Source organism: Moschus berezovskii, chromosome 8 (genome assembly GCF_049115385.1).
Source record: "Moschus berezovskii isolate FMDL1 chromosome 8, NW_MosBer_1.0, whole genome shotgun sequence".
Taxonomy (NCBI): domain Eukaryota; kingdom Metazoa; phylum Chordata; class Mammalia; order Artiodactyla; family Moschidae; genus Moschus; species Moschus berezovskii.
Genome location: NC_142467.1, coordinates 109,713,628 through 109,732,048, shown reverse-complemented (window position 1 = coordinate 109,732,048; position 18,421 = coordinate 109,713,628). Strand labels below are relative to the sequence as shown.

At 39.8% G+C, this 18,421-nt stretch overlaps 1 protein-coding gene across 9 annotated transcripts in view; it reads right to left on the bottom strand.

The window, feature by feature from the left end:
* Positions 1–984: 984 nt before the first annotated feature.
* The window catches only part of ZNF454 (zinc finger protein 454), a 31,753-nt gene continuing 14,316 nt past the window's right edge, over positions 985–18,421 (bottom strand). For all 9 annotated transcript variants that reach the window (XM_088839260.1, XM_088839261.1, XM_055431138.2 and 6 more), the window contains one exon: positions 985–5,846. In XM_088839260.1, the coding sequence (XP_088695386.1) occupies positions 4,525–5,846 (1,322 nt within the window). In that variant the 3' untranslated portion in view covers positions 985–4,524. The remainder of the gene's footprint in view (positions 5,847–18,421) is intronic.

The following is an 18,421-nucleotide window of genomic DNA, read 5'->3' as shown; positions in this document are numbered from 1 at the left end:
TGCAAACAGCTGGACATGACTGAAGCGACTCAGCACGCACGCAACCAGACCATGATAGTTCCTACCTCTGAGCTTTCTTTCCCATTTTGCTCTTACGTTCACTCTATCTAGAACACTCGAACTTCGTTCCTTTTGTGGCTCTTGTCATAAAGTAATTCCTTACTGAGGTCTGCTGCAACCATGCAATCTAAAGTTGGGCCCCTGACTCATTTTCATACTACCTTTATTTACTCATTCCACATACTATAATTACTCCTTTTATAATACCCACCTTCACTATTTAAGGTTCATGAAAGTGGAAACTATGCATGTATAACCACTGTACACTATGTTTGGCAGAAATTATTAAATGAACGACTGTCTTCCCCTTTCTGGTTTTCTGGCCACTAGCATTCCCCTTTCAGAACACCTCTAGAATGGGCATTCCTAGTAATAACTGTCATTTGGCCTGGGTGGGAGGACCTGCTATCGTTATCACAGGCAGGCCTCATGAGATGTCCCAAGGCCATGCTGTCATGCCACACTGCCTCTCATCTACACCCACATCAGCCTCACCCTGACATTTAAAGTCAAGTGGCTCTCTAGGGTGGCCTGGAACATGCCATAAAGGAAGTGACCCAGTGCAGTACGCAGCCTGGGTCAATTCCTTGATTCACCCTTTACCAGTTGTGTGACTTCTGACAAGTCTCTAATCCTCTCTTCAACCTTCAGATGGGGGTGGTAGAAATGGTCTCATGTAACTGTGAGGATTTAGTGAGAATGCTTACAACAGTTCCTGGTGCCAGGTATGCCCTCAAACGTTAACTGTTACCCCAGTGACTGACAACACAGCTCTTGATATTCCATGGCCTGAGCACTATGCTTTCTGGGGTCAGGTAGGTTTAGATAGTCAGCGTGGGGAGTTAGGACCACATTGGCCATAAAAAGGTAAACACACTTGGAAGCACGATTTCTAGCCACTCTTAGTGATATCTAATTAGATCACCAGGCAGCTTGCACATCTTAAACACTGCATACTTTTCTCATTTATTTTCAGAAAGACACACTGATTAGTAATTCTTAAGGAAACATTTTTATTTCTGAGGATAGTGATGTGTAGTGTACAGGGTAAGACAAAGAATGAGGAGGGACACCTTCATACAACCAAACCCCAACATGGGCAGAGAACCATCATGAGCACCATGGAGATGTCCTTGAGTGATGGAAATAGTCGAGCCTTGTATTTTTCTTCCCTTCACAAATTGATATAAAAATATCAAAAGTAAAAATAGGATCCAAAATATATTTAGCAGGAATTGAGGTGGGCACCTTCCCACTGCAGGATAAAGCAGGTAGGAGTGGTTATTTCCAGACTGTCCTGGCTAATCCAGCATGGGCAGGTAGGGCAAAGTACAAAGAGGGTAAGGAAGGGAAAAGAATTAAGACAGCTGGAGGCTGTGCACTCTTAGATTACATCCACATGTAGGGAACTAGACATGGTTGTTTTCTCAACCAAAGGCATGCATGCAGTTTAGGGCCATTTGTTCCAAGACTCTGAGGCTGGAAGCCCTAGTCTGCTGCAAGGTCAAGGTGCCATTTGAAGTGCAGTCACTGAATATGGAGAAAGGCAACATCTTGATGAGCTGCTGCTCTCTAAGCTAGGCAAACTTACCAGGGAGAATGCAGATGCAAAATGAATCAGCTGGTGATGAGGAAGTCCTGATGAGAGAGTCTGAATGGGGAAACTTGGAGAAATTATTTTTCCCTCAGGAGCTGGCACTTTCAGTAGCTATTCATAGGAGCCTGGAGACATTGAAGAATATAACAAAAAGTCTACAAGCTAATTCTCTACTCAAACCCTTCCCCAGCCAGAGTAGAATTGGTACTTCCAAGGGCAATTCCAAAAATCACTGGGCAATTCCAAAGTGCCCTAGAAAAGCACTAGGCACTGGGTTCTAGGTCTGCTTCTGAGGTGCATGGGATGGGTACACTGGCTCAGCACTTCCTCTGCCACATGTTCAGACTCATTATTTGAGATGGTTTAGACCTGGGTGTACTGGGAAGTGTTTGTGCCACCAGGGAGTAGTGAGGGATGGGCTGGATGTGCTGAGGATGGAGGGTCCCAGTGATCCTCATCTTCCGTCAGTGTCTATCAGCAAAACTAGAAAAGCGAGTTGCAAAATGAACTGCTCCACCTAGGAGGCTTGGGTAAAGAAAAGTCCCTGTCAGTAATTGCTCAACTCTTTTTGAATGCCATGCAGATTGGCTGGCAGAAGTGAAGGTGGCTGAGAGACTCTAAGTCAGAGTTCTCAGAAATGCACTTTTGGGGTTAAGCCAAAGGTCAGACTGCTGGTGTGCAGTCATACTACTTCAGATTTTAAAAGTACAAAATAGCACCCAGGCAACTTTTGGCTCCCTTAGTTGAGAAGGTCATACATAAAGTGTTAATAATGTGGCAGAATAAAGTCACTGCTAATAGTCGGGTCAGATGAATCATAAATACATCCAAGTCGGCTCAGGCATTTCTAATAGGCCATTTATTTTTGCCTTCCCAGACGAGGGAGTGACTAGTCATCTCAGAGGTCTAATTTCATGAAGACTCAAGCCTGACAGGAGTGGTCTCAGGGAAAATGGGCTGTCATTGGATGGAGGGCCATCAGCCCGCACTAGTGGTGGGAACATGTATGGGTCCTGGGCACGGTGGGTTCCAAGCAACCTCTTGAAATGCTGCTTTACCTGCAGCTCATTCAGGGAGAAAGAATGAGTTGTTGATCACCTAACAGGAGACACCAACCCAAGTAGGCGGCCTTTGTTAGGTGGTAGCTGAATTTAGAGAACTTGGGGCTTTAAAGCTACTGGAAGCTTCCAAGTCTATGTTCAACCTGAAGTCCTGTTTCCACCATCACAAAGAATATCCTCTCCTGTAACCTGGAGCTGAGGTACAGCTTTCATGGGGGCTTGCAGGTCACCCAACTTGATGGAGAGCACTTTCACAGACCAGGAACCTGACACACTGCTTCCCAGAAGACAGCTGACTTGCTCTTCCACCTTCATGCCTTAGCATGCTCCAGCCTGCAGTAGTGTGGGCTCCCCATTCTTTGTGATGGGGAAGGGGAGGTGCCATGAGGGGCTGTGTTTGAAGGCACACGGATGTTGTTTTATCTGTGATTTCTACTGACAGCACTAAAGAATTAGTGAGGGAACTGTAACTGCAGGACTCTAGAGTATCACTCCGACTTCTGGGAGCGGCCCCTGCCAGAGAATGTCACAGTGCTGCTCATCACTCCATGGAATTACTCAACACACTGCTCAGTACTGTCGGAATGGGGTAATCTTTAAATGGTAGAATACCCAGGTGGTGGAGAGGAAATGGCAACTTTTAAATGCAAAATCAGAAATTCAAAGCTCTCTCCATCTTCTGTGAACACAGAGTTGATACTTTCAGAAAAGTGGACAACAGGAAGGCAAGGACCAGGATCCAGCAGTTCAATATTCTGGCAGTAACAAATATACTCTAAAGCAGTGGACACAGAGGACTGCCCAGCCAAGGGAAAGGGTGGTTAAGAGCATTCTGACAACTCACCTGAGGCTCTAACCTCATCAGTTGCACATCATGAAATGGCAAGTCACAGAAGCAGAGGTGGCCCAGAACACCTCCAGGTTTTAGAATCATCACACTCAAAGTTGAGCATGCCCCTGACTGCCATGTGTAGAGTACTACAATGCAGAACAATTGGAAGGAAATGTCTGCACAGACTATGTCCCTTATTTAGGGATTATCCAAGGGTCAGAGTCAAGCTGAAGCCCAGAGGAACTGGGTAACTCAGGAATTTAGATCAACCTCTGCCTTCCAGACAGGGGTCCCAGGTTCTGAAAGCTGGGTTTGGTGCAATATCATGGACTGTGTATGAGGTCAACTCACCAGTGCTCAAAAGCAAACTGGGTGGTAGTAATTGACGTGATGCCACCAATTAGGAGTTGCTAAATCAAAAAAGGACACACTGTTCAAATGAATTATCCCAGGAGGAGAATACAAGAAGCCAGTGGACAAACGAACCAGGAAGTCTGACAAAAGGTGGTTTGAAGCAGAAGGCAGGAAGCATAATTTAACTCCTTCTTTACACTGGTGTCAGCAGTAGGGGGTGAGGAAAACAAAGGGTTCCATTAAAGGTAGAAAACCTCCTACAAGTAAAATACTTATAGACCATTTTCTTTTTTTGTTCCTTTGCTTCTCAACCTTAATTTTTTTACAATTTTTATAACTTCTCTTAATGGTAAACTAATTTCTATGTTGTTAATGAAGGTCCATTCTGGTTCTGATACTTGGTAATTCAGACTAATTAAATATCACTGCTATTCAACCAAGATACTTCCTGAAGTATGAAGGGTGTTTGCCATTCTTAAGGTCTCAAAACCCATACTAGTGTGAACCTTGACTCTTAGTAAAAAAAATGACTATCTTCAAGTAAGCTTTCATGGTTATTCTGTGGAACAGATTCTCCTGCACTGAATAATTAATACCCTCAGTCTCAAGGCGCTTCCATGTCACTTTTCTCCTATATGATGTCTCTGGTGCTGAATGAGGTTTGCAGTCTGGTTAAAAGCTTTCCCACATTTATTACACTTATAGGGTTTCTCTCCTGTATGAATCCTCTGATGTTGAGTCAGGTGTGTACTTCGGATAAAGGCTTTCCCACAGATTTTACATTTGTAAGGTTTTTCTCTAGTATGAATTCTCTTATGCTGAGTGAGGGCTGAATGGTCACTGAAGGCTTTCTCACATGTATTACATGTATAAGGCTTCTCCCCAGTATGAATTCTCTGATGTTGGGCTAGGGCTGATTGGTCCCTGAAGGCTTTCTCACACAAACCACATCTGTAAGGTTTCTCCCCAGTATGAATTTTCCGATGTCGAGCAAAGGATGAATTATCCCTGAACGCTTTCCCACATTCATTACATTTATAAGGTTTCTCTCCGGTATGAATCCTTTGATGTTCAGTAAGGGAAGAGTTCACCCTGAAGGCCTTCCCACATTCATTACATTCAAAAGGCTTCTCTCCGGTGTGAATTCTCTGATGCTGAAGAAAACTTGTACTCTGATTGAAGGCTTTCCCACATTCATTACATTTATAGGGCTTCTCTCCACTATGAATATTCTGGTGTTTGGTAAGATGTGCCCTACACACAAAGGCTTTGTCACATATGTTACATTTAAAAGGTTTCTCTCCAGTGTGTATTCTGTGATGGTGGGCAAGGTGTATGTTTCGGATAAAAGCTTTTCCACATAAGTTGCATTCAAAAGGTTTCTCTCCAGTATGAATTTTCTGATGATAAGTAAGTGAGGAGCTCACTGAGAAGGCCTTGCCACATTCCTTACATTCATATGGCTTTTCACCAGTGTGAATTCTTTGGTGATGGATTAGGTGTGTGCTCTGGTGAAAGGCCTTCCCACATTCTCTACATTCATATCGCTTCTCTTTAATAACAATTTTCTGATTTGCATTAAGTTTTTCACTATGAATCCTCTGATGTTTATTGAGGGTTGAACCCTTAGTGAAGACTTTTCCACACTCACTACACTCAAATGCTTTTTTGCTAGATTGAAATCCCTGACTTTGAACAAAAGATGAGTTCATGGTGCCATGTTTCCCAGATTCATCACATTTCTGGTCACCAACCACAGAAGTTTTCTCATGAGCAAGCTGCAAGCTTATCTCCTCGCCTCCATGCTGCCATTCCAGCAGGCTATCATATTTCCAGCAATTATCTCTAGTGAATCTTTCCTTTATCATCCACTGACCCAATTCTCCTTCAGGAATATCTTTCTTGAGAATAGATTTCTTATTCACAGGTGTAATCACCCAGTCTGAAAGACATTAAAAATAAACATGTCTGCTTTATCATAGTAAAACATCTAGTTGGGATAAGAACATGACCTTGTTTATAATGCTAACAAAGAAGCTGCAATTTTGAAGACTTCTTGAAATGAATATAGAAAAAGGGGAGAAGAGGTGGACAGAAGATATGGCAAGACCGGGTTGATCAAATATACTATGTATGAAGCAGGAAAACTTGGAAATGGCATTCAGAAATCATAGGCCTGAGTCAAATATTTATTTTCTTTGTGATTACAGAGAAGTTACCTGAATTTTAAAGTCCAAAAAAAACCTATACAGACTGAAATATGCTAACAGATAAGAAAAAAACATGTATCTCATCTATTTCAGTGATATGGTCTTTAAAATAACCTAGATGTGGCCTTAAGAAACCATTGCAACTAGAGGTCAACACCTAGTAGAAAAAGAATTCAGCTTTCAGAGTAACTACTAAAACCAGCATTTATGTTTTGTAAACTAATTTCAGCATTCAGATGGAAAACAAAAAGTTAGACTGTGAAACACTGATATCTACTAATAAAGTTAGGACTTTCTGCTGCAGTAAGGGCTTCCCAGGTGGCACTAGTGGTAAAGAACCTGCCTGCCAATGCAGGAGATAGAAGTGACACCGGTTTGATCCCTGGGTCGGGAAGACTCCCTGGAGGAGGAAATGGCAACCTGCTCCAGTATTCTTGCCTGGGGAATCCCATGGACAGAGAAGCCTGGTGGGCTGTAGTCCATAGGGTTGCAAAGAGTCGGACACAAATTGAAGTGACTTCACACACATGCACACTACTGGTAAGGAAGCAATGTCTTCAAACCTATATGAATGTGACATTGATATGAGGAAAATGTACCATGATGATATATATGTGAGCACAGAAAATTAGGAACAAAGCAGAAAATCTGCCAGGATACATCCAGTATGTCTTGGAGGCAAGGCCCTGAATTTAGGGAAAGGACTATACTAGTCATTAGAAGTGGGACTCTGCTACTGGGATATGGGCCATGGTCTCATGAGTTGTCTGATAAGATGATTCCTCTCCCCACAAACAAACTCCACACTTTCTCAACAACATTCTCACTTGGTCTCATGGTAGCCTGATATTAACAAGCAGAATTCTGAATGCACATTAGTTTCTGGTACATATTTGTGAATGTCTGTCTTTTAGTTTGTCTATTTAAGACTTTGTACCAAGAACTGCAATGATAACCACTTGATATTAACATAGATGATGCAAAGATTCCTAGGAAAGCCTATCAAGAACAAGCCTCCCTCAACACTTTTTTCCTCCTACTCCCTCCAGAAAATCTATAAAGAGCTATAATCATTATCATCATCATCATATCCTTGTACTTATCTGGAAAAGAAAGTTAAACAGGTGCACTTCAAGGCTAAAATCCTTGTGAGCTTAGAATAACATATCTTCATTCGAAAGAATGTTTAAACACCTGTTTTGCAAATCTCAAAATCTTAAGAACTGACTTGCTTCTGGACCTGATAAAGTGGCCTTGTGGCAGACCAACATTATTACAAAAAATAACTGAAAAAATCTGCATTGAGAAAAGAATCTGTCTAAAGTCATCAGATATCACTTGAGGCTAACTTGATAGTCTAACATTTGAGACAGAAGGGAAATGTAGAAAGGTGATCCAGTTTTTTTTCTCACAGAATTTGATGAATTCTTAAGTTTCTCAAGGCAAGAAACTAAGCTAAGTAGAAATTCAGAATTCTCTATAGTCTTATAGGACCGTTGAGCCAAAAACTGTAGTTCAAAACCTTCTCAGGGTGGGGTGAGTGGTAGTCACAGTAAATATATAAAGCGCTCAGCTGGGATTCCTGGAGGGCTACAGGGCTTCATGAACATTCAACCCAATCTCCAGCTAAAGAGTCCCCCAATGGATTAGGAAGGTTTGCTTTCACTCCAGCTGTCTACCAGAGGGAAGGCAAGCTTTCTCTGGAGGGAAAATAACATCATCCAGAGCCTATTCACTCCTTCATACATAATGTCTAGGATTCAGTCTTAAAGTACCAGGAGTACTAAGAAATTATTGAATCAAGATAAAAAGCAAATAATAGACAAAGATCCTCAGAACTCAGATACCAAAGTTATCAGACATGGGGTTTAAAAATAAGTGTGAATACTATGTTCAATAAAACAGATAAGAATGAGAATTTTAACAGAGAACTGGAACCAAAGAATCAAGTGAAAATTCTAGAACTGAAGAATATAATAAATGAAATAAAGAACTCAATAGATGGATTTAACAGTATATTATTGGACATAGCAGAAGAGAGGAATGTGTGCTGTGCTTAGTCTCTCAGTCATGTCCAACTCTTTGTGACCCCAGGGAATGCAGCCCGCCAGGCTCCTCTGTCCATGGGGATTCTCCAGGAAAAATACTGGAGTGAGTTGCCATGCCCTCCTCCAGGGGATCTTCCCAACCCAGGGATCGAACCCAGGTCTCCCTCATTGCAGGTGGATTCTCTACTGTCTGACCCACCAGGGAAGCCCAGAAGAGCCTATGCACCACAACTGAAGAATAGCCCCCACTCCCTGCAACTAGAGAAAAGCCTACGCAACAAGGAAGACCCAGCACAGTCAAAATAAAAATAAATAAATAAATAAACAAATCATTTTAAAAATATTATTGCACAAAATAATACTAGTAATGTCTTGAGAGGTTGAACATATATACATAATTAAAATACATAAGAAAAGTTAACAAAAGATGAAAGAAAATAGAATTGTTTCAAGTTATCAGCATTGCCTGGGAATTACTTATTTTGGATAGTAATAAGCTGGTTTTATTTACTAGACTTAGCAATAAAAGACAGTTAAAGAAGATACAAGTTCTTATGGGGGAATATAGAACAATAAAAATAGTTGATTCAAGAGAAGACAAGACAGAAGACAAAAAAGAGATTTAAAGCAAGTGAGTAAAATTGAAAATAAATAATAAAATAGCAGACAGCCAATACTATATATATTAGCAACCGGTCTAAATTATCCTATTAAAAACTAAGGTTGTAAGAATGTATTTAAAAAAATAAAATCCAACTATAAGCCACTCATGAGAGTAATACCAGAGATAGAGACCCAGAAGTAAAAAGAATAGAAAAGGATGTATCAAGCAAGCACTAACCACAAGAAAGCTGGTGTACCTATACTACTATCAGACAAATCTCATTTAATTAGAGAAAATAGACTTCTGAATTGTTCATATTGACTAAAGGTTTGTTCAATTATCTAGGAATATATAACAAATCTATATTTTCATGTAATATAACTTCAAAATGTATAAAGTAAAAATTGGGACAATAAAAGGAAACAAGAGATCTTAACAATGATAGATATGTTTGCATACCATTTTCAAAAACTCGGAAATCAAACCATTAAGAATAGGGGTGATCTGAGCTATAAGATAAACTTGACCTAAATGATATACTGAATATTCGGAACACTATACCCAACAATGACAGAATACATATATTTAAGTCCATACATAACATTAACCAAAATGGAGAAGGAAATGGCAACCTACTCCAGTATTCTTGCCTGGGAAATCCCATGGACAGAGGAGGCTAGTGGGCTCGCAGGAGTCAGACACGACTTAAGTGATTAAACCACCACCAGCAAAGTAGAATAAACACATTTCACAGGACACAGATCATTCAGAATGTGTACTCTGAACTCAGTGGAATTACACCAGAAATAAATACCACAAAGGTAGTTAGAAAATCCACAGATATTTTAAAACTAGTCCATACATTTTAAAGTAACTGATAAAACAAAGAAGAAATCACAACAAAACTTGAAAATATTGTAAACAAGATGGTAACAGAAACATGAAACATAACAAAATGCAGCTACAGCACGGTTAGAAGGAAATGTGTATCTATCTATATCAATTATCAATCTCAAGAAGTCAGAAAAATAGAATATTAAATACAAAGGAGAAAGGAATAACAAAAATAACAGAAATCAATAACGTAATCAAACATCGACAGACCTCTATCAAAACTAATGGAGAAAGAAAGAGGCACATATTACCGCTCTCAGGAATGACACAGCAATAGGGACACAGGCAGAGAGAACAGACTTGTGGACACAGTGTGGGAAGGAGAGGGTGGCACAACCTGAGCGCAGCGTTAAAACATAAACACAGCCATTTGTAAAATAGATGGCTGGTGGGAACTTGCCGTATGACGAAGGGGGCTCAACCAGGTGTTCTGTGACAACCTACAGGGGTGGGATGGGGTGGGAGGTGGGAGGGAAGTTCAAGAGGGAGGGGACATATGTATACTTATGGCTGATTCATGTTGAGATATGGCAGAAACCAACACATCAATGTAAAGCTCCAATTAAAATAAATAAATTTAACAAAATAACGATAAAGGTGACATCAAAACAGATTCTAAAGAGATTTATAAGATAATAACATAATGAGGAAACTTTATGCCAATAAATTAAAAGACTAAGTTCTGGAAGGTATAATATACCAAAACAGACACACACACACACACACACACACAAATAGAAAAGCTGAATGGTCCTATATCTAACAAATAAATTGAATCTTCAATTTAAAACCTTCTCACAGGGGCTTTCCTGGCAGTCCAGTGGTTAACAATCCTCCAGCCAATGCAGGGTACACAAGTTTGATCTTGGTCCCAGAAAATCCCATATGCCTTCAACCAACTAAGCCCACGTACCAAAACTGCTGAGCCTGTGTTCTAGAGCCTGAGAGCCACAAGAGAGGCCACTGCAATGAGAGGCCCACGCACCACAATGAAGAACAGTCCCCACTGGCCACAACTAGAGAAAGCCCACATACAGCAGTGAAAACCCAGCACGGCCAAAAATAAATAAAAATTAAAAAAAAATTCTCATAAATTTCCAAGCAGATGGCTTACTAGTGAATTCTTCTAATCATTTAAGGAAGTCCAGTCTGTATACAAATAGGCCAGTGGGACAGATTATAGACCCAGAAGCAGACCTATGCACATGTAGTCCCCATATGTATGACAAAGGTAGGTACACTGCATACAATGGGGAAAAAGATAGTCTTTTCAGTAAATGATCCTGGGTCAACTGAATACCTATACGGAAAATAAATCTTCCACAGAGGAAAACACAGAAGATCTCCATGACTTTAAATGTCTTTAATAGAACACAAAACTATAAAAATTTAGAACTTCGGTTTATCAAGTAACAGCATTATTTCAGATGTGAAACAATACTTACAATATACCTATATGACAAAGGAGCAAAACCCAAATATGCAACCTTACAATATATCAATGAGGAAAGGTTAGCCAACTAAATAGAAAACAGGGGAAAGAATTATAGAAATTTTATAAAAGAGAATATTAAATGATTAATAGAAAAGTTAAAAGATGATCAACTTCAGTCATAAGTTGAGATACAATGAGATACTCCATACATCTTCTAGAAGGGTGAAAATATTTAATGACAAAACTAAGTGTATAAGAGAATATGGAACCCTCATATCCTGCTGGCTAGAGTATAAACTGGTATAACCACTTAAACTATTTGGTTTAAGTATATTAAACTTGCATACTCATGAACTTAGTACCCCTAGCTATATGCTCAAGAGAAATGTATAATGTATGTTCTCTTAAAGATGTACAAGAATGTCCATAATAGTTTCAGTGCTACTGATAGCTCCAAGCTAGAAATAAAACAAAGTTCTAGCAACAGTAGAATGTACAAATGGTGGTAGGTTTAGGCAGTGAAATATCATACTTCAGTGACAATGAACCAACTACTGCTGCATGTGACAACATGGCTGAATCTCAAACATACACCATGGAAGGTAAGAAGCCAGACACAAAAGAGTAGACATGTTTGATTCCATTTATTAAACGTTTTAAAACAGGCAAAGCAAAACTATGGTCAGGGCAGTAATTATCTTCGGGACAAAAGAAACAGAGAGGATGGGAGGGAGTTTCTGGTATTCAAGTAACATTCTATTTCTTGATATAGGTGCTGGTTATACTTATACTTTTTATAGTGTTTATGTTGTAAAAATTATATTTGTAATTTATGTATTTTCCTGTGTTAGAACTACTTCAAAAAAAGCCTGCTTAAAAATACCTGGGAGCAGCTTTCAAAAATAATAATAATTATAAATATAATTATAATAATTATAAATAGTAATAATAATAATCTGGTTCAATAAAAACAACTGTTAACTTTCCTTTGTAGCAGCTGTTAGACAGATGTGTCTATTAAAGCCTTTTCTTGATTGTGATCATTAAGACTTATCGCCTATATATAAGAGAAAATTGGCTTTTTAATGTTTTGTGTTGCAGGAAAACACTCATCTAATTGTATATCAACAAGGGGTCAAGCACACTCCAGTTCTACCCTGAAGATGAACTGAGATGGGGAAAGACTGGACCCTCAAGTCAGCTCTCACTGGGGCCCAGGCCACTTCATGGGGGCTGATTAGGAGGAGTACCCACAGCTGCACTGGCAGAAATTAAAAAAACAATGTATGGTTTTAAACAAGTAATACATAACTCGAGGGTATCAAGCAAGGCGTGCAAGTAGTATGGTCCAAACTCTATACAACATAGTCAAGAGGTCACTCAGAGAGGGACCAGAAACTGACCCAATTTCCTCCAAATTATCAAGTTTCAAGACCTGGCACCATCAGGTACATCTGAGAGTGGCAGTGGGTAAAATAAGGAGTATTGGTCAGTTTGTGTGTGTTAGTTGCTTCAGTCGTGTCCAACTCTTTGCGACCCTGTGGACTATAGCCCACCAGGCTTCTCTGTCCATGGAATTCTCCAGGCAAGAATACTGGAGTAGGTTGCCATTCCCTTCTCCAGGAGATCTTCCCGACCTGGGGATTGAACCCAGGTCTCCTGCACTGGAGGCAGATTCTTTACTGTCTGAGCCACGAGGGAAGCCCAAGGTCAGTTTAGGAAGACTTTATTGCCCCCAGGCCTTCCCCAACTCAGAGAAGTGAGAGAGCTTCTCTCTCCCAACTGAGGAAAACCTCTTAAAAAGAGGTTTTAAGCAATCAAAGAGAAAATCTGAGAACATAGTGCCTATAAAGGGAGATGAAAGTGTTTTTGAAAATCATTATATTTAGAGATAAAATATTTTAATTGTAAAATGTGCATAAGAGCTTACAAATAACACAAGAATTCTTGCAAATTAAAAAGGATGGCAGAATTTGAAACCTCAACAGATAATTCCCACCATAAACAATTGCAAAACCAGGGAAAAAAATGAAACAACTGTTTTTAGGCAATGGACAAATGACAGGGAAAGACTGATTAAGGTTTTTTTAAAATCATGATAGATGAAATGAAAGACACCTGTCAAAGAGACACCTGTCAAAACTGAAGAAACCTGTCAAAAAGTAGAACAAAAAAATCCTAAAGATGGAAATTTTAATTAAAAAGTTAAAATTACAAGACCAGTCCAGGAAGTATCAGGCATACCATCAAAAGAACATAGAGAAAGCTGACGGTGGAAATTAAAAAATACCGGAAGAAAATGTCCTAGATCCACAAGGCAGAAGTTCAGACGGAAGGCTCACCAGTGCTTAACGGATCCAAGTACAGGGCCATAACAGGCTCCATCACTGAGAAACCCTGGAGTAAAGGAGGAGACCCTGCGAGCTTTCAGAGAGGAAAAATGGATCACAAACGATGAAGAGCCTGAATGATTTTGGATTTCTCAATATCAGACTGAGGACTAGAAATACTACAGCAATGTCTTCAGAATTCTGAAGAAAAAAAGACATCCAGTGCTGAATTCTACCAGTGTTATGGGAGGAAAAAAGACATTGACAGATGCTAGGTTACCAAAAACTTACTCCCGTGCATCCTTGCTTTGGAAGCTACCGGAAGAAGGAAGAGAGAAGCCAAGAAAAAGGATGACGTGGGACACGCGGGCCAGGAAAGATGGGATTTGTAGGAGGATGACAGCTAAGGACCTGCGAGAACAGAGCAGGTCAGATTGCTCCAAAAGATAATTTTCCAGGAAAATGAAATTGTTAGGATGACTGCTGATCTAAACTTCTTGAGAAGAGATGCAGAAAATGAAGGAAGGTCTAAGATTAAATTAAACTAAATGAACCCCATGAAAGACTGCTTAGGAAAGTAAAGGCCAAAGTCAGAATTACTGCATGGGTCAGCTGTGAATAGAGCTTCAGAATGTAAACACTGACCGTTTCTCTGACCGAAAATACACTATACTGGGCGGACAGGGAATGGAAAAGGTAGCAAGATGAATAGTTGGGGAAGTGAGTTTAGTCCTCACTTTTTAGAGAAGGAATTCAGTAAATAATACCTAAAACCGAGGTCAATAGGTAGCACTATAAACACATTCCTTGAAGACATAAAAGCAAATATATCAAATAATCTGCTGAACGGACAGAAAATGGTTATTTCTAAAGAGGAGAGAATGGAGATAAACAGGGACAAGAGGCCATCAGTTTTCATGATGAACACTGTAATTTCATTAAACTAAATGTATTATTGTGATGAAATTTAATACTGAAAATAAAGAAAAAACAAACTCCAAAAAAGTCAAACAACTAATGAAGAGCACAATTTAATGAAATAAAGATAAAACAGCAAGTTATCAATAAAGTTAAAAATGTATTTATTAAATTTATTAAAAAAGGGAAACTTTGATAAGATTTATACAGGAAAAAAAATAGAGAAGGAAATGGCACCCTACTCCAGTGTTCTTGCCTGGAGAATCCCAGAGACAGAGGAGCCTGGTGGGCTGCCGTCTATGGGGTCGCACAGAGTCGGACACGACTGAGCGACTTAGCAGCAGTAGGAGCATACAGGGAAAAAAAAGACGAAAGTAAATATTATTAGAAACCAATTACGCTTTGATTTAACAAATACATAATGGGACCTGGTGAGCTGAAATACAAGAGCAAACATGATCAAGTCTCTCTCTCATGGATATAAGGGTCGAAAGGATCATTTTAAAAGGACACAGAAAACAGTAAAATAAAGATCATTAAGACCAAGACTGATTAAGAACTTCAGCTAGTAAAGAAAAAGATAGGCTATAGGCTGGCACACATATTAACTGATAAAGTATCAGATTCCTGAATATCTCCTACAAGCAAATAAGATAAACTGTCACAGAAAAGTGGAGGAAGAATACGAATATTTCACAGAACACAAATAATCAACATATGAACAGATGTTCAATTCCACTAGGAAACAAGGAAGCGCCAAATAAAATCACAATGAGATAACATTTCTCAGGAAGTTTGCCAAGTTCCTGTTACTCTGGCAAGTAACAGGAACTTGCATCAACTATGAGGATAATTAGGACCAATTAATTTAATTAGCAATCTGGAACCATCTAGTAGAGCTGAAAAAGGATATACCCTTAAATCCAGTATTTCTACACCTATGAATACACCTAAAGAAACTCCCAAACAAGGTCCATATATTTAAGGAAGCATGTACAAGAATATCCAGGTCAGCAGTATTCAAAAAGCTGTAAAAAGTCTGGAAACAACCTACAGTCTGACAACAAAACAGATTTAAGGTACAGCCATTGAAGAAGTATTAAGTGCAGTTAAAAATGACTAAAGCTACACATCTCATTTTTAAAGTGCAAGCTGTGAGACTTCCCTGGAGGTCCAGTGGTTAAGACTTTGAGCTTCCAATGCAGGTGGCTCAGGTTTGAGCCCTGACGGGAGAACTAAGATCCCCATACCATATGGCTTGGCCAAAAAGTTAAAAAAAAAAGCAAGCTGTGGAAAGGTATCTATAGTACAATACATATATATCAAGCTTTAAAGCATGCAAAGCTAAACATTGCTCAGAGATATGGATAAATGTGGGCTTCCCAGGTTGTGCCAGTGGTAAAGAATCCTCCTGCCAATGCAGGAAACACAAGAGATGCAGGTTCAATCCCTGGGTCGAGTTTGATCCCCTGGAGTATGAAGTAGCAACCTACTCCAGTATTCTTGCCTGGATAATCCCATGGACAGGGGAGCCTGGCGGGCTATAGTGCATGGTTTCACAAAGAGTTGGACACGACTGAAGTGACTTGGCATGCACGCATGGATGGGTAAATGTGGTGAAGGGCATGAAGAGCCAGCGCGGGAGCTAATGTAAAATTCAAGCTAGGGGCTCTCTGGTATGAAAGGAGGAAGATTTGATGAGGAGGGACATATCAAACTTCAGAGGTGCAGCTGTGTTCTGTTTCTTAAGCTGCACCATGGAGTGTGGGGGCTGTTTGCCTATTCTTCAGACTGTTCAAAATACACCAGTATTTTTGGGCTTTCCTTGTGGCTCAGTTGGTAAATAATCTGCCCACAATGTGGGAGACCTGGGCTTGATCCCTGGGTTGGGAAGATCCCCTGGAGAAAGGTAAGGCTACCCACTCCAGTGTTCTGGCCTGGAAAATTCCATGGACTATGGGGTCGCAAGGAGTTGGACACAACTGAGCAACTCTCACTTTCATGGAGTGTGGGGGCTGTTTACCTATTCTTCAGACTGTTCAAAATAGTACATATTCTGTTATGTAGACAGGATTAAAGTATCAAAATACATCTGTCTGAAGTTAAAAAAAAAAAAGGAAATGATAATGCTAAGTGTTAAAATAATAGTATGAAAGAGAAATAAGAGCTAATTCTCTACAAAATGTCTCAACAAATTTTAGAGAAAAAAATGCAGATAAAAATGAGAAAAAGGATATTATATCCTCTTTATATATTATATAAAATGTTAAAATTACAGCTGAATACCATGCACAGTTGTAAATGAATAGATTTTATAGCTCAAAAAAAGATAATTTAATGCTAAAGGGCAAAATGTGCAATTGATATAACAAAAAGAAACAAAAGATATAAACAAATTAATAAATAAGGAAAAAAATGTAAAAAGTTACTAGCAAACAAATTAAGGGATGAGGCAGTTTTCTTCAGGTTTACTGAGGGAACAATTTCTGTATAAGTAAAGCTATTTTGGAGAAGGGTGGAAAATGACACAGTTTGAGTGTCATGCTGGTTTAACCCTCATCTTGCCTTGCATATGTTAAAATTAGTTAACCACACAGAAGCTTGTTTTTCTGTAAGTAGAGTTAATCCTCTTTGCCTTACAGGTTGTAAGGTTGAAATGGGGCAGCTAACACATCTCCAGAGATCATCCAGCAAGGTGCAGATCCACAAGGGCTCAAAAATCAGCTCCCTGTGTGTACTAGCTCACAGCCCAGGGAAGAGAAAAATCTTAAAGGAAAGCTACCAGAAGGACTTTTTCTCACTATGCAGAAAATTAAGTGTCTGTCTAAACCAACGGAGAAGGCAGTGGCAACCCACTCCAGTGCTCTCGCCTGGAAAATCCCATGGACGGAGGAGTCTGGTGGGCTGCAGTCCGTGGGGTCGCTAAGAGTAGGACCCGACTGAGCGACGTCACTTTCTCTTTTCACTCTCATGCATTGGAGAGGGAAATGGCAACCCACTCCAGTGTTCTTGCCTGGAGAATCCCAGGGGCAGGGGAGCCTGGTGGGCAGCCATCTCTGGGGTCGCACAGAGTCAGACACTACTGAGGCGACTTAGCAGCAGCGGCAGCAGCAGCTAAACCAACAGTGACTGATACAACAACAGAAAAGTTCTCGATCCTCTCCCTTGAAAAATCATAGACAAGCCTATTATCATGGTTCTACATGGTCTTTTAAGTCCTAGCCAGTAACTGAGAAGTGAGAGAGAAAGAAGAGAACCTAAACTAAAAGTGATTTGCTGAATGAGAAAGTAAGAATTGGAGAGTGACATGAGGGAAACAAATATTTGGAAATGACTACCACTTTCTTATAGCAGCAATTTGCAGTTGAAAAACAAAAGGAAAGAGGTTATATTTTAAAAAAAAATACAACTTTAACAGGAAATTGAAGGAACTTTATTGGGGTAATTCTCTGCTGGCCCAGTGGTTGGGTCTCTGCCCTTCCACTGCCGGGAGCCTCGGTTTGAGCCCTAGTCAGGAATCTAAGATCCCACACGCCTCATGGTGCAAAACACAAACAAACAAACTCCAAAACTATACTGGGAAATATAAAACAAGATTTCTTTCCGTGTCTGACTGGCTGACCACTAATCATCCTTCATGAATCAGCTCATGGTCTGGGGTGTCCAGGAAATTCAGAAACAAGAGGTGCTGGAGCAGAGGTCTGTGAAATGCAGCTGGGAAGGGCTGAATCATGATCCCCTGGATTTTCATGTCATTACTCACACCTGACTCTAAAATCTCTTCTAGGCATAAAAGTCCTCTTCAGTTTCACAATCGCCCCATAGAAGTACAATAAAGAATTTGTGTCAATGATGAATAATGGAAGAATAAAAAGAATAAATAATGTTATAATGCCAGAGTACTGGGACAGTGGATTAATTTCTTTTAATTCCCACCCCACCTTTTTTTTGTTATAACACTGCTTGTATAATACAGAGTGAAATACTAAAAATGCCTTAGTCTGGCTGTAATAAACATACAAACTCAGAATACTACTGAGGCAAGTTAAAAGATTTTGATAACTGAGTTTTGGAGTTA